This window comes from Hemiscyllium ocellatum, chromosome 5, assembly GCF_020745735.1.
Source record: "Hemiscyllium ocellatum isolate sHemOce1 chromosome 5, sHemOce1.pat.X.cur, whole genome shotgun sequence".
NCBI lineage: Eukaryota > Metazoa > Chordata > Chondrichthyes > Orectolobiformes > Hemiscylliidae > Hemiscyllium > Hemiscyllium ocellatum.
In genome coordinates, this window is record NC_083405.1 from 138,416,396 (window position 1) to 138,429,874 (window position 13,479).

At 46.3% G+C, this 13,479-nt stretch overlaps 1 protein-coding gene across 1 annotated transcript in view; it reads right to left on the bottom strand.

Annotated features, from left to right (window-relative positions):
* shrprbck1r (sharpin and rbck1 related) overlaps window positions 1-13,479 on the bottom strand; it is a 47,750-nt gene that overhangs the window by 31,445 nt on the left and 2,826 nt on the right. The window contains exons 2-6 of the mRNA XM_060825253.1: window positions 8,171-8,345; window positions 6,661-6,816; window positions 6,067-6,205; window positions 5,237-5,327; window positions 405-702 (exon numbers count right to left, since the gene is read on the bottom strand). Of these exons, the coding sequence (XP_060681236.1) occupies window positions 405-702; window positions 5,237-5,327; window positions 6,067-6,205; window positions 6,661-6,816; window positions 8,171-8,345 (859 nt within the window). The remainder of the gene's footprint in view (window positions 1-404; window positions 703-5,236; window positions 5,328-6,066; window positions 6,206-6,660; window positions 6,817-8,170; window positions 8,346-13,479) is intronic.

Genomic DNA, 13,479 nt, shown 5'->3' on the forward strand with positions numbered 1-13,479 from the left:
GACAGTGAAAGTGAGCAAGGGACAGGAGAATAGGTGGTAAGCAAGCAAGGAAGACAGAGTGCATTTAATCCTGCTAGTAGGGGTGAGAGCGTGTGAGCATGTGAAAGAGTGAGAGGCGGGTTAGGAGAGTACAGAAGAGAGAATGTGAAAGACTGCGAGAGAGAGAGAGAGAGAGAGAGCAAGAATGGGTAAGACTGCAAGACATGGGAGTGGGAGGGCAAGAGAGAGACAATGTAAAAGTGTGCTAGATAGACAGACAGAGAGGACGCCAAGTGATATGGATCAATGATAATTCAAGGTTGAGGCATGAATGAGGCTGGACTGACTGAGAGACCCATTTACTCCACGTGATTTCTCTTGGCTTGCACTATTCCTGGATTACATATTTGGCATGTTTACCACACCTTGATTCACAGGCAGCTTGCTCGGTAATGTACTGTACTTCCTCTTCTCTTCCTCCAGAAGGCTCTCCCTCCTCTGCATATTGATGGACACCTCATCATGGGCCATGACAGCGAGAGCCTGCTCCTCCTCATACTGACGCCGCGGTAAGTTGGCTAGCTTCGCTGACAGCAGGTACAGGAAGGTTGTGTCCCCATCCTTCCTCACACCGTATGAGCTCAGAGTTCTGTGATCAGTCGCCAAGCACTGGCCAATGATCCAGCGCTGAACCGTAGGGTGGAACCCAAACTCTCGGAATACCTAACACAGAATAATAACTATTTATTTAGCACCTTTAATGTAGTAAAATAGCCTAACTCAGAGCCCCAGTCGGTTATCAACTGTCCCAAAAAACAGTGAGGATAGACGGTCAAAGATCAAAATGAAAGTTTTGTAAAAGATTGATACAGGGCTATGGAGAGGTAGCAGGCCAGTGGCATTAGTCTGTGAAATGACACAACCTTTTTCCACTGGAGTTTAGGAAGTTGAAGAGTGACCTTACAGAGGTTTATAAAGTCATAAAGGACATGGATAAGGTGAAGAGCCAAGGTATTTTCCCAAAGGTGGGAGAGTTCAAAACTAGGGAGAGAGAAAGATTTACAAAGGACATTAGGGGCAAACAGAGGGTGGCTCATAATTGGAGTGACCTTCCAAAGTGGTAGACACAGGAACAGTTACAGCATTGAAAAGATGTCTGGACAGGTACCTGTTAGGAAAGGTTTACTGGGAGATGGTCCAAACTCTGGTAAATGGGACTAGCTTAGTTTGAGAAACTTGGTCACGTTGGACCGAAGGGTTTGTGTGGCATGTTATGTGGAGACAGCTGTGCAGTGGACTGGTTGGGGAATGATACAGGGCTATGGGGAGGGCATGAGGCAGTGGGATTAGTTTGTGGATTGGTACAGGGCTATGGGGAGGGCATGAGGCAGTGGGATTAGTTTGTGGATTGGTACAGGGCTATGGGGAGGGCATGAGGCAGTGGGATTAGTTTGTGGATTGGTACACGGCTATGGGGAGGGCATGAGGCAGTGGGATTAGTTTGTGGATTGGTACACGGCTATGGGGAGGGCATGAGGCAGTGGGATTAGTTTGTGGATTGATACAGGGCTATGAGGAGAGGGCGGGGAGTGGGATTTGCTTCGGGAATTGATACAGGGCTATGGGAAGAGAGTGGAACAGTGGGATTCGTTTGTGGATTGATACAGGGAATGTTTCTTCCGCTGCCTCAGGGCTCACTTTTTCAACCAGGACACCGCCCACACACCGAGACCCCCTTCTCCCTCCTCCAACACACCCCATCCACCTGGACACCCCATGCCGGCCTGTTACCCACCCTTGACCTCTTCATTTCAAACTGTTGCTATAACATCGATCGCCTCAACCTGTCTACCCCCTCCCCCACTCCAACCTCCCACCCTCACAACATGCAGCCTCCATTCCCTCTGCTCCAACCTCAACCTCACCATCAAACCAGCGGATAAAGAGGAACGCAGTAGTAGTGTGGCGAACTGACCGCTACATCGCTGAAGCCAGGTACCAACTCACAGACATCTCTTCCTATTGCCCCTCGGCCACGACCTCACCTCCCATCACCAAACCATCATCTCCCAGACCCTCCACAACCTCATCACTTCCAGAGATCTCCCACCAACCTCATTGTCCATGAACCCTACACTGCCTGATTCTACCTCCTTCCTAAGATTCACAAATCTGACTTCCCCGGTCGACCCATTGTCTCAGCCTGTGCCTGTCCCACCGAACTCATCTCTTCCTACCTCGACACTGTCCTGTCCCCCTTAGTCCAGGTACTCCCCACCTGTTTGTGACACCACCCACATCCTTCACTTCCTCCAAGATTTTCACTTTCCTTGCTCCCAACGCCTCACCTTCACCATGACATCCAGTCCCCATACACATCAATCCACCACGACGAAGGTCTCCAAGCCCTCTGTTTCTTCCTCTCACGCTGTCCCAACCAGTACCTTTCCACCGACACCCTCATCCGCCTGGCCAAACTGGTCCTCACCATCAACAACTTCTCCTTCCAAACCTCCCACTTCCTCTAAACCAAAGGGGTAGCCATGGACATCCGCAGGGACCCAGCTATGCCTGCCTCTTCTTCGGGTACGTGGAACAGTCCATCATCCGGAGTTACACTGACACCAGCCCCCACCTGTTCCTCCACTACATCGATGACTGTATTGGCGCCACTTTGTGCTCCCATGAGGAGGTTGAACAGTTCATCAACTACACCAACACCTTCCATCCCGACCTCAAATTCACCTGGACCATCTAGGACACCTCCCTCCCCTTCTGGACCTCTCCATCATCGTTTCCAGTGACCGACTAACCACAGACATCTACTACAAGCCCACAGACTCCCATGGCTACCTAGACTATACCTTCTCCCACACTACCTCCTGAAAAAATGCCATCCTTTATTCCCAATTCCTTCGTCTCCACCAGGATGACCAATTTCACCTCAAAGTCCCAGATGGCCGCCTCCTTCCATGATTGCAATTTCCCTTCCCACGTGGTTGACGATGCCCTCCAGTGCATCTCCTCCCACTTCATGCACCACCACCCTTCCCAACGCAACAAAGACAGAACCTCCCTGGTCATTACCTTCCATCCCACCAACCTCCGCATACATCACATCATCCTCTGCCACTTCAGCCACCTCCAAACGGACCCCACCACCAAAGATATATTTCCCTCCATACCCTTATCAGCATTCTGGAGAGACCATTCCCTCAGTGATTCCCTCATCAGGTCCACGCCCCCTCCCACCAGCCCACACCCCATTCCTGGTACCTTCCCCTGCCACCTCAGGAAGTTCAAAACCTGCACTCACACTAGTCCCCTCAACTCCATCCAGGGCTCCAAGGGATCCTTCCACATTATTCAGAAATTTACCTGCACCTCTACCAATGTCATCTACTGTATCCGTTGCACCCGATGTGGTCTCCTCTACGTTGGGAAGACAGGACGCCAACTTGCAGATCGCTTCAGAGAACATCTCTGAGACACCCGCACCAACCAACCCACTGCCCTGTGGCTGAACACTTCAACTCTCCCCCTCTCACTCCGTCAATGACATGCAGGTCCTGGGCCTCCTCCACCACCATTACCATCTGACACCTGAAGGAAGAATGCCTCATATTCTGCCTTGGGACCCTCCCCCCACATTATCCCAGATCCAAGCCTCCAACTCAGCACTGCCCTCCCGACTATCCATCACTCCCCCCTCTGACCTATCAACCTCTCCCTCACCTGCACCCACCTATCGCTTTCTCAGCTACCTTCCCCCCCCCTCCGACCCCCTCCCATTTATCTCTCAGCTCCCTTGGCTCACAAGCCTCATTCCATGATGAAGGGCTTATGTCCGAAACGTCAGTTCTCCTGCTCCTCGGATGCTGCCTGACGTGTTGTGCTTTCCCAGCAACACACTCTCGACATAGGGCTATGGGGACAGAGTGAGGCAATGGGATTAGTTTGGGGATTGATACAAGGCTGTGGGGACAGAGCGGGGCAGTGGGATTAGTTTGGGAATGATACAGGGCTATGGGGAGGGCATGAGGGAGTGGGATTAGTTTGTGGATTGATACAGGGCTGTGGGGAGAGAGCGGGGCTATGGGGATAGAGCGGGACAATGGGATTAGTTTGGGGATTGATAAATAACAATTTGATTTTATAAAGCAGTTTTAAGACTCACTGATGTGTTCAAAAAAACATATGACATCAAGCCACAGTAGGATTTCAGAAATATTGGGCACAGCATTAAAAAGACTGATTTTAAGGGTGATCTTAAAGCCATACAACACAAATGAGGCCCTTCAGCCCATCAAGTCTGTACTGTCAAACATATACTACTTTCTACACAATCCCATATGCTTGACTGTCACCACCGTTCCAGTGCTTGTCCAAGTACATTTTACATGGTGTGAGGTTTCTCACCCCAACCCACCCTCCTGGCAGTGCATTCCCGACTCCTACCACCCCCCTGGGAAAAAAGGTGCTTTCCTCAAATCACTTCAAAATCTTTCACCTTAAAATTATTTCCCCCTCATTAATGACCCTTCGACTGACAGGCAAAACCACTTTCTCGTCACTCTGTCCACACCCTCATAATTTTATATACCTCACCAGATTCCGCACCGACCCCCCCCCCCCCCCCCCAAACATTCTCTGCTCCAAAGAAAACAAGCCCAGCTTATGGAGTCTCTCTTCATCGCTGACATGCTCCATCCCAGACAATATCCTGATGAATTTCCTCTGCTGTGAATCTATATCCTCTGCACCCCTTTCAATGCAATCACACCTTCCTGGTGGCCAAATCTGCAAACAGTACTCCAGCTGTAGCCTAACCAAAGTCCTGTACAGTTCCAACATAACCTCCCTGCTCTAAGAATCAACACCATGACTGATAAAGGCAAGCGTCCTACATGCCTTCTTAACTGCCTTATTACCCTGTCCTGCTACCTTCAGGCATTTTTTTGACAAATCACTCCAAGTTCCCGCTGTTCCTCTGAGCTTCACAGTGTCTTGCCATTTATTGGATGATATAACAAGACAAGGGAATACTCAAAGCACACCATCTCATATTTATTAAAGTTAAATTCCATCTGCCACTGATCTGCCATATGACTAATCCATTTATATCCTCCTGTAACCTAACACCTTCCACCTCACTTTTAGCCTTCGTGCCAATTCTTGGTGTCATCCATAAACTTACTTAACATTTCTTCTCCCCTCACCCACCCTTCCCGTACCTCATTAAAATGGGTTTAGTTACCTGTTGCTTTAATGTGGAAACTGTTGCATAGGGGAAGACCTTCACAAAAACGGTGGCAGAAGAGGTGGCATCCTCCACTTCAACTCTCATACTAAAGGGAAAGAGGAGAAACAACAAGACCTTAACCTGGAAGCAAGGGAAAAAACATGCAAACTTTCCTGCTGCCCACTCGATGAGTTTCTACAGAATGAGACAGCACAGGAGAGGGGCCATTCGGCCCATCAAGCCAAATGCACAAAATATTCTGGCTTTTCATTTTCTCACTCACTGACTGGTCCCAATTGTTAGGAAAGTGAGTGCTGATTATACCTCACCGATAGTTAAATCCTGAACCAATACCCAGTGGACTCAGTAACACGATGGAATCAACAGATGACCAGGGTTGTCTCTCCAGAAGCTCAAAGGAAGGCACTTTTGCAGCTTGTGCATTTAAATAATGGCACACCAAATATCACACTCAAAACCGCCCCACACCTAGTCTCACTTCCGTGCTGTTCCCCAGAAGCATGCAAATATCTCCTCCTCAAATACTTATCCATTTCCCTTTTCAAGGTTACATCTGACACTGCTTCATTTGAGGCAGCTAGTTCCAGACCACAGCAAAAGAAACACGGGAAGTTGAGGATATTTTATTGTACTCTGCTGTGAATCTATATCCTCTGGCTCCTGTCACTGGGGACAGTTGTTTACTTTATCAGAAGCACTTTATGAATTTCAGCATTGCTGTTTTACGTAAACATTCTGGCTTCCTAAAAAGAGTAGAAAGCTCTTCTTTTACAGTGGTGTGTACTGGATGCTGAATCATGTGTAGAATGTGACTATGTAGTTACCTAATCTGTTGATTGGGATAAACATCCTTCATCCAGATCCCAAGAGACACTTTCTGCTGAGCTAGACTCACAGCACAGTCAGATGACAAGACGGAATCACCTGCCTCTATCGCCTTGGCAAGTTGCTGAATCAGATCCTCTAGCAATTGAAATAAATAAAAAATAAGTTGCATGTGAGGTCTAAATTTACCAACACAAGAGTAAAGCAGAGTAAAGAGTTATATACAGAATAAAGCTCTGTCTGCTCTTCTAAACTGAAAGTGAAGCTCTCTCGACAATGCTTCCTGACATCATCCGTGTACAACCTGTTTCACATTTAATGCTTCCTGGTTCTGATTCTTCCCACAGCAGAAAAAAAATAGTTTGTCTCTGTCAACTTGAACAACACTTTAGGCATCTTAAACTCCATTTGCATTACCACTTAAGCTGCTATACTCAACACAATAGACTCTGCAATTTTCCCTCAACGTAACCTTGTATTCCTGCAATCATCCCAGTCAGCATGGGCTGCACCCCCTTCATAGTCATTAGCCCCTTCCTAAGGCACGGAGCCCAAAGCTGGAAACTCTAGCTAGGGTCTGACCTGAGTTTTACCTGTTCTGCAGATGTCCATTCCTGACCTTGGGATGTTGTGGCCAGCTCCAAGCAGCTCTGCCCCTGCTCTGGGAGCTCCCTCTGTCACTGGTTGAGCTGACAGTACTGGGATTCCTGTTGACTCACTGTGGTTCTGTGCACCAGTCGAAGAACTTGCTGCAGGAAGACAACATTCATTGTGACCAAGCAAGGTAAGCACGTGACGGCAGCTAATCTCCCTTGTAAATTCATTCTCGAGATCGGAGTGAGCAGCATTCAAGACTCAACAACATCACTGTGGGTCTTCAGTCACATGCAAGGATCAGGTCAGGATAGCAGATTTCCTACTCTGAAAGTCATTAGTGAATCAGATGAGTCTTCATGACAGTTCCCAATATTAGGTTCGTGAATTCAAATCTCAGCACCTGCCCTGGCAAGATTCGAACCCACGTCTCAGAATATTAGCCTGAGGTCCAGGCTTACCAGCCCAGTGACATTACCACTATCACACCATCTCCCCATAACATTCCTCAACACCTAAATCAAGGACTCTCAGCTCAGTCGAAGATTATGGGTCAGCACCAAAGAGGAGCACCGCACTGCCTGAGGGTCAGCACCGAGAGAGCACTGCACTGTCCAGGGATCAGCGCCAAGGGAACGCTACACTGACCAAGGGTCAGCGCCAATGGAATGCTACACTGACCAAGGGTCAGCACCGAGGGGGAGCGCTGCGCTGCCCGAGGGTCAGCACTGAGAGAGCGCCAAACTGTCTGAGGGTCAGCACCGAGAGTGCACTGCACTGTCCAAGGGTCAGCATCGAGGGGCAATGCCATGCTGACCGAGGGTCAGCACCAAGAGAGCATAGCACTGTCTGAGGCTCAGCACTGAGGGAGACTGCACTGTCCAATGGTCAGCACTGAGAGAGCACCGCACTGTCCGAGGGTCACGTGCAGGCCAGAGGATGGCAGTTTCCTTCCCTAAATGACATCAGTGAACCAGATGGGTTTTCCAAACAATGGAGTCATCATCAGATTCCCAATTCCAGAATTTTTTTATTGAATCAAAATTCCACCATCTGCTGTGGTTGGATTTGAGCCCGGGTTCTCAGAACATTACCTGGGTCTCTGGATGAACAGTCCAGTGATAATACCACTAGGCCATTGCCTCCACTGGTATCTCGTATCAAACAGCAGCTTTTTCCCCATAGCTATATACACCAAACTATCTCTATCCAAATAATCAGGGAATGCCTACACCACATTTTCAGGCAGGGTAGTCTGGACTCTCACTATTCACAGTGTGAAAAAGCATTTTTCTCACATCACCATACTTCCTGTGCACATCATTTTAAACTTTAAATACACCCTCAAACCTGAAGGGAGAGGCAACACAAAAGGGAACAACTGGTTCATTGAATCCATGCCCAAGTCTCAAAGTTTGGAGACCACAAGCCAAATTTACGAGCAACTTTAAAGATAAATTCATCTCTTAGCAGGGTTCCCCGTCCTCCCCACCCTTCTATTTCACCCACCTTTCTCAACTTCCCTCAAAGAGCTGGTGATGATGGTTGACCATTTCTGAGCCTCCTTCTCATCTTCAAAGTGATAGGTTAGCTGCTCACTTGGTTGGCTCTTTGTACTAATTCCATGGCAGGTTGTACTTTTGAATTCATAGATGATATCTTTCAAATTAAATTCATAAAGGCTCTGTAAACAGGACAGAAACAGAGGTGCATGAATAATGTTCAAGTGTGATAATGAAATATTCACAGCTCAAAGTCAAATCTGCGCAGGTTGGTGTGTTGAAGTGTCTGTTGGACAATTCCTCACATAATGACACAGAAAACTGGACAACTTCAGCAAGGTAGGCACACGGTGTTGAATTCAAAGACATGCCTTCACTAGGAAGTCTCTGGGGGTGCCAGGGCAAGTAGAAAGTTGTTGTGTTTTGATCATGAGGGGCATGGATAAGGTGAATAGCCAAGGTTTTCTTTCCAGAGGTTTAATGAGAGAGAGGAAAGATTTAAAAGGGACTATAGGACCTTCATGAAAATATAAAACATTATTTATTTACATTGTGTCGGACTGTACTAGAATAGCAGCAGAGAATGGGCACAAAGAAGTCAGAGAGGGAGTGAAACAGAGATTAGACCATAAGACATAGGAGCATAAATTAGGTCATTCAGCCCATCGAATCTGCTTCATGTCTGAGAATCATGGCCTAGATTAAAATGAGAAGTCTGAAAGCTTGGGGTCAGGTTATGGAACAAATGGAACAGAGAAACATAGAAAATAGGAATAGGAAGAGGCCATTTGACTCCTCAAGCCTCTACCATTCAATATGATCACAGCTGACCATCCAACTCTGTACACACTTTCCCCTGTACTTTACCCCCAACATCCTTTAATCCCTTTAGGCTCAAGTGCTATGTACAACTCCTTGAAATCATACAATAATTTGGCCTTGTCTGCTTTGTGGCAGAGAATTCCACAGACTCACCTTTCTCTGAGTCCTACCTCACATCCTTGGACTCCAGGGTGGTCTCACCAAGGGCCTGTATAAGTGCAGCATGACATCCCTGCTCCTGTACTCGAATCCTCTCGCTATGAAAGCCAACATACCACTTGCCTTTTCACCACCTGCTGCACCTAGCCTGGGGAAAAGACCTTGACTATTCACCCTATCCATGCCCCTCATGATTTTCTCAAGCTTTGTAAGGTCATCCCTCAGCTTCTCATGCTCCAGGGGGAAAAAAACCCAACTATTCAGCTTTTCCCTACAGCTCAAACCCCCCCAGTCAGGTATCAATGGTTAGACAAGGGGTAGTTAAGAGTTAACCACATAGCCATTCCTTATCTTATAAGGATGTCCCTTTTATGAAGGTCAACAGCCAGGGGAAACATTCTATCCAAGTTCACTTTGTCTTCTGCAAAACAGCCTCCCAACGTACACTCAGTCCCCCCAGCGTAGGGACCAAGTCACAAGGTGCAAGGACAATACACTGAGCTCAGTACAAGTAAAATCACTCTGCAAGATGTGCCAGGTGCTATGGATGATGATATGCAAGGAGAGGAAAAGGATGATGTGTGTTTCATTTCCTATACATCCATGGGACTCTCAGTAAAAGGAGGGAGAGAGGCATGATAATAAAATGGAAACAGTCCATGGAAACAGCAGTGGAAGGGAATTCTCAGAGGACAACATTTGAGGCGAGTGAGGGGACCCAGGTTAGACAAGAACAATGTTCCAAATATCACACCAAAGGGCAAGAAGGCTCAGGGCCTATATTCTGTCTCTGTCTATTTTCGCCAGTGAAAAATGAAACAGAATTCTGATGAAAGGTTACATTCAAGTTCCAAATATCTGCAGAATGTTCCCAGCAACAGCAGTGCTTGGCCTGTTTTTGTTACAGCTGTAATCTTGGCAAGTGCAGACAGCAATAATTACTATTTGGAGGAATGACGCAGAAGTTGACCAAAGTGAGAATGAATTCAAACAGGTGGGAGAGGTGGGTTCTAAAGCTGGGTCCCCAAAGAAATGAGGAATCATGTGATTGGACTGGACAGGGACGGAGGTGCAGATTATTGCATATCCGTTGTGAACCAGTGATCTCTAAAAACAAGAAAATGGGAACTGTTAAAATAAAGACGTCTTTGACAGAGTCAGACAGAAAAGGCAAGAGGTTGAACAATGGGGTGAAAAAAAAGACAGGTTTGATTTAGAAAGAAAGCAATTCAATGGGGCAAGAGTACACTGAAATGACAACACAGCGTGCTTCGGCAGAACTGAGCAAACAATGCATTGTGCAAGTTAACATTCAGACTGACCCTCTGATAGCATGGCACTCCCTCGGCGCTGGCCCTTCTGCCTGACAATATGTCAGCCAATGAGCATCTTCAAACTAGAGCACCCAGAGCAACAAGGTTCCACTTGGGTCCTACTTGCTGCCCTAGATGTGACTGAAAGTGCGTTCTCTCCCTGAATAAGCACACAACCTGGCGAGAATTTCCCATTCTGCAACTCAGTACAGACAGAACCGCTGGGTATTGTCGTTTTACAAAAAAACAAGGTGGGGTTTAATTAAATAATTCCTCTCACACAAGGTTACTAAGCAACCCTGCTCAGGAATGTGGAACCACAAGTATGAGGTGGACAGTAAAAGAAACTGAAAGCAAAGGTTGTTCCCCTGCAAAAAATTAAAGCTGAAAACTGTGGTGAAAGCGAGCAGGGCTGCAGTATCTGTGGAAAGAGAAACAGAGTTAATATTTCAAGCTCGATGACTCTTCTTTGGAACCGAAGATCATTGGACTTCAAACATTAACTGTTTTTTCTCTTCATAGGCACTGGGTTTCTCCAGCAATTTCTGTTTTCCTTTTTGTAATCTGTTAGCATTATTCCAAAACTTCTAATCCTACAACATAACAAAGAGTTCATAAATCTGTCCCCATAGTTCAGTTCGATATCATTTGGTCTGCATCCCCATTGCATATACCCTGCTTTGCTCCATACCCCTCAAAAACCCTGAGATAAAAAAACCTATCAAATCAGTACGGACATTTTCAAATCAGTTTCTTCTCTCAAATGGCTGGTGAATCTATGTAATTCTTTACCACCGAAGGCTGTCAAGGCTGAGTGATTAACTACGTTCAAGGTTTATATAGACAGATTTATAATCAGAAAAGTTACTGGAATGTTGGCCCTTATTTCAAGGAAATCGGAGTATAAGAGTAGTGAGGTCTTTCTGCAACTGTACAAGGTGCTGGTGAAATTGTGGCTGGAGTACTGAGAGGAGTTTTGGAACTCTTATTTAAGGAAAATATATCATTCTCTTGGAGGTGCTTCAGAGAAGGTTCACTAGGGTGATCCCAGGAATGGAAGGAGCCAAGATTAAACAGATTGGGTCTCCACTCCCTGGAGTATAGAAGAATGAGAGATGATCTCATTGAAACATATCCGATTCTTAAGGGGGAGCATAAGACAAGACAGCATAGTTCCAAAGTAAAGGGGCACCAAGTGAAGACTGAGATGAGGAGGAATTTTGTCTCTCAGAAGTTGAGTGTCTTTGGAACTCCTTGTCACAGAGAGCTGTGGGGGGACAGAGACCTTGTGGATACTTCAGGCTGAGATTGAGAGATTCTTCATCGGTCAGGAAATCAAGGGGAAAGGGGAGGAAAGTGGATGCGAGGAATATCAGATCAGCCATAATCTAATTGACTGGTGGATCAGACTCGAAGGGCTGAATGGCCTACTCCTGTTATTACTTCTTATGGCCTAAGTGAAGCTGAGGATTACCAAATCAGCCAAGACCTCATTGAATGGTGGAGCAGACTCAATGGGCTGAATGACCCACTTACACTCCTATGGGTGGCACGGTGGCTCAGCTGATATCACTGCTAACTCAGACTGCCAGGGACCAGGGTTCGATTCCAGCCTTGGGCGACTGTCTGTGTGGAGCTTTCCCCCTGTGTCTGCTCCGGTTTCCTCTACAATCCAAAGATGTGCAGGTTAGGTGATGTGGCCATGCTAAATTGCCAATAGTGTTCAGGTATGTGTTAGTTAGGGGTAAATGTAGAGTAATAGCATAGGGGAATGAGTTTGGGTGGGATAGTCTTCAAAGGATTGGTGTGGACTTGGGATGAAGGGCCTGTTTCCACACTGTAGGGACTCTATGAATGCCTTATGGTCTGTACTGCAATAACAACAGCTTATTTTCAGAGTGGAATTCAAAATTCCTACTACCCTTTACATGAAGATATGCTTCCTCATAATACCCCAACCAGACAAGCTCCTGTCTTGTCCTGGCTTCTCTGAAAAGTGAAGACCCTCTCTCTGGAACATGTACAATCCTTTCCCGTGGTTTGGTGCATCAGAGTGTCTCTTCACCCTTTTCAGACAGCAACTAAGAATCCAAATCCACAACCACTACCATCTCGAAGGGCAAGTGCAGCCATACAGGGGAACACCATCACCTGCAAGTTCCCCTCCAAGTCACTCACCATCCTGACTTGAAAATAAATCATCTTTCCTTCACTGTCACTGGTTCAAAAATCTCTCCTTAACAAGCGATGATTCACCTACCTTAAGGCGGCAATTCACCATCACATTCTCAAGAACAATTAGTGATGAGGAACATTGCTGCTCCAGCCAACACACCTACATCCCCGGTTGATATTTAAAAATAAACTCATGTGTTTCTGAAATTAGAGACTCAAAGATGCAGACAAAGACAGAAATTGAGATGCATCCCAGATCTTACACCAGAATTAGATAAATCCATAGTTATGATTGTCAATATCTGCATTGAATTTCAACCACTAAGTGCCAAACCACTCTGAACAACAAAAATATCTATGCAAATCAGTTCAGGATCTCTGAAGGAGGGTCACTGGACCTGAAACGTTAACTCTCCTTTCTTGCCACAGATGATGCCAGACCTGCTGAGTTTTTCCAGCAATGTTTCTGTTTCAAAATTTCAGCTCTGTTTATAAACAGATCAAGACAACAAAGATATCTAATACAATATGTAATCTTTCAGAAAAGTCACAAATGAGATTTTGTCATCCAGCTTGTAACGCATGAAGGAACAGTGCTATTAGTGACAAACAAATCAATGCAGCAGAATTTGGACAAATTACAATCCATAGAATAATTAACATTTTAAATTTAACGTACTCAGCTCTTCAGGCTTAGAATACTAATAATGTATTTCTTACTGAACAACAGGACCAAGGGAGCACCCACAGTCAGATGATCAGTACGGAGGGAAATAAGAAACAGGAATGGCTTGAAAATCTCAGCAGGCCTGGCAGCTTCTGTGGAGAGAAATCAGAACTATACTTT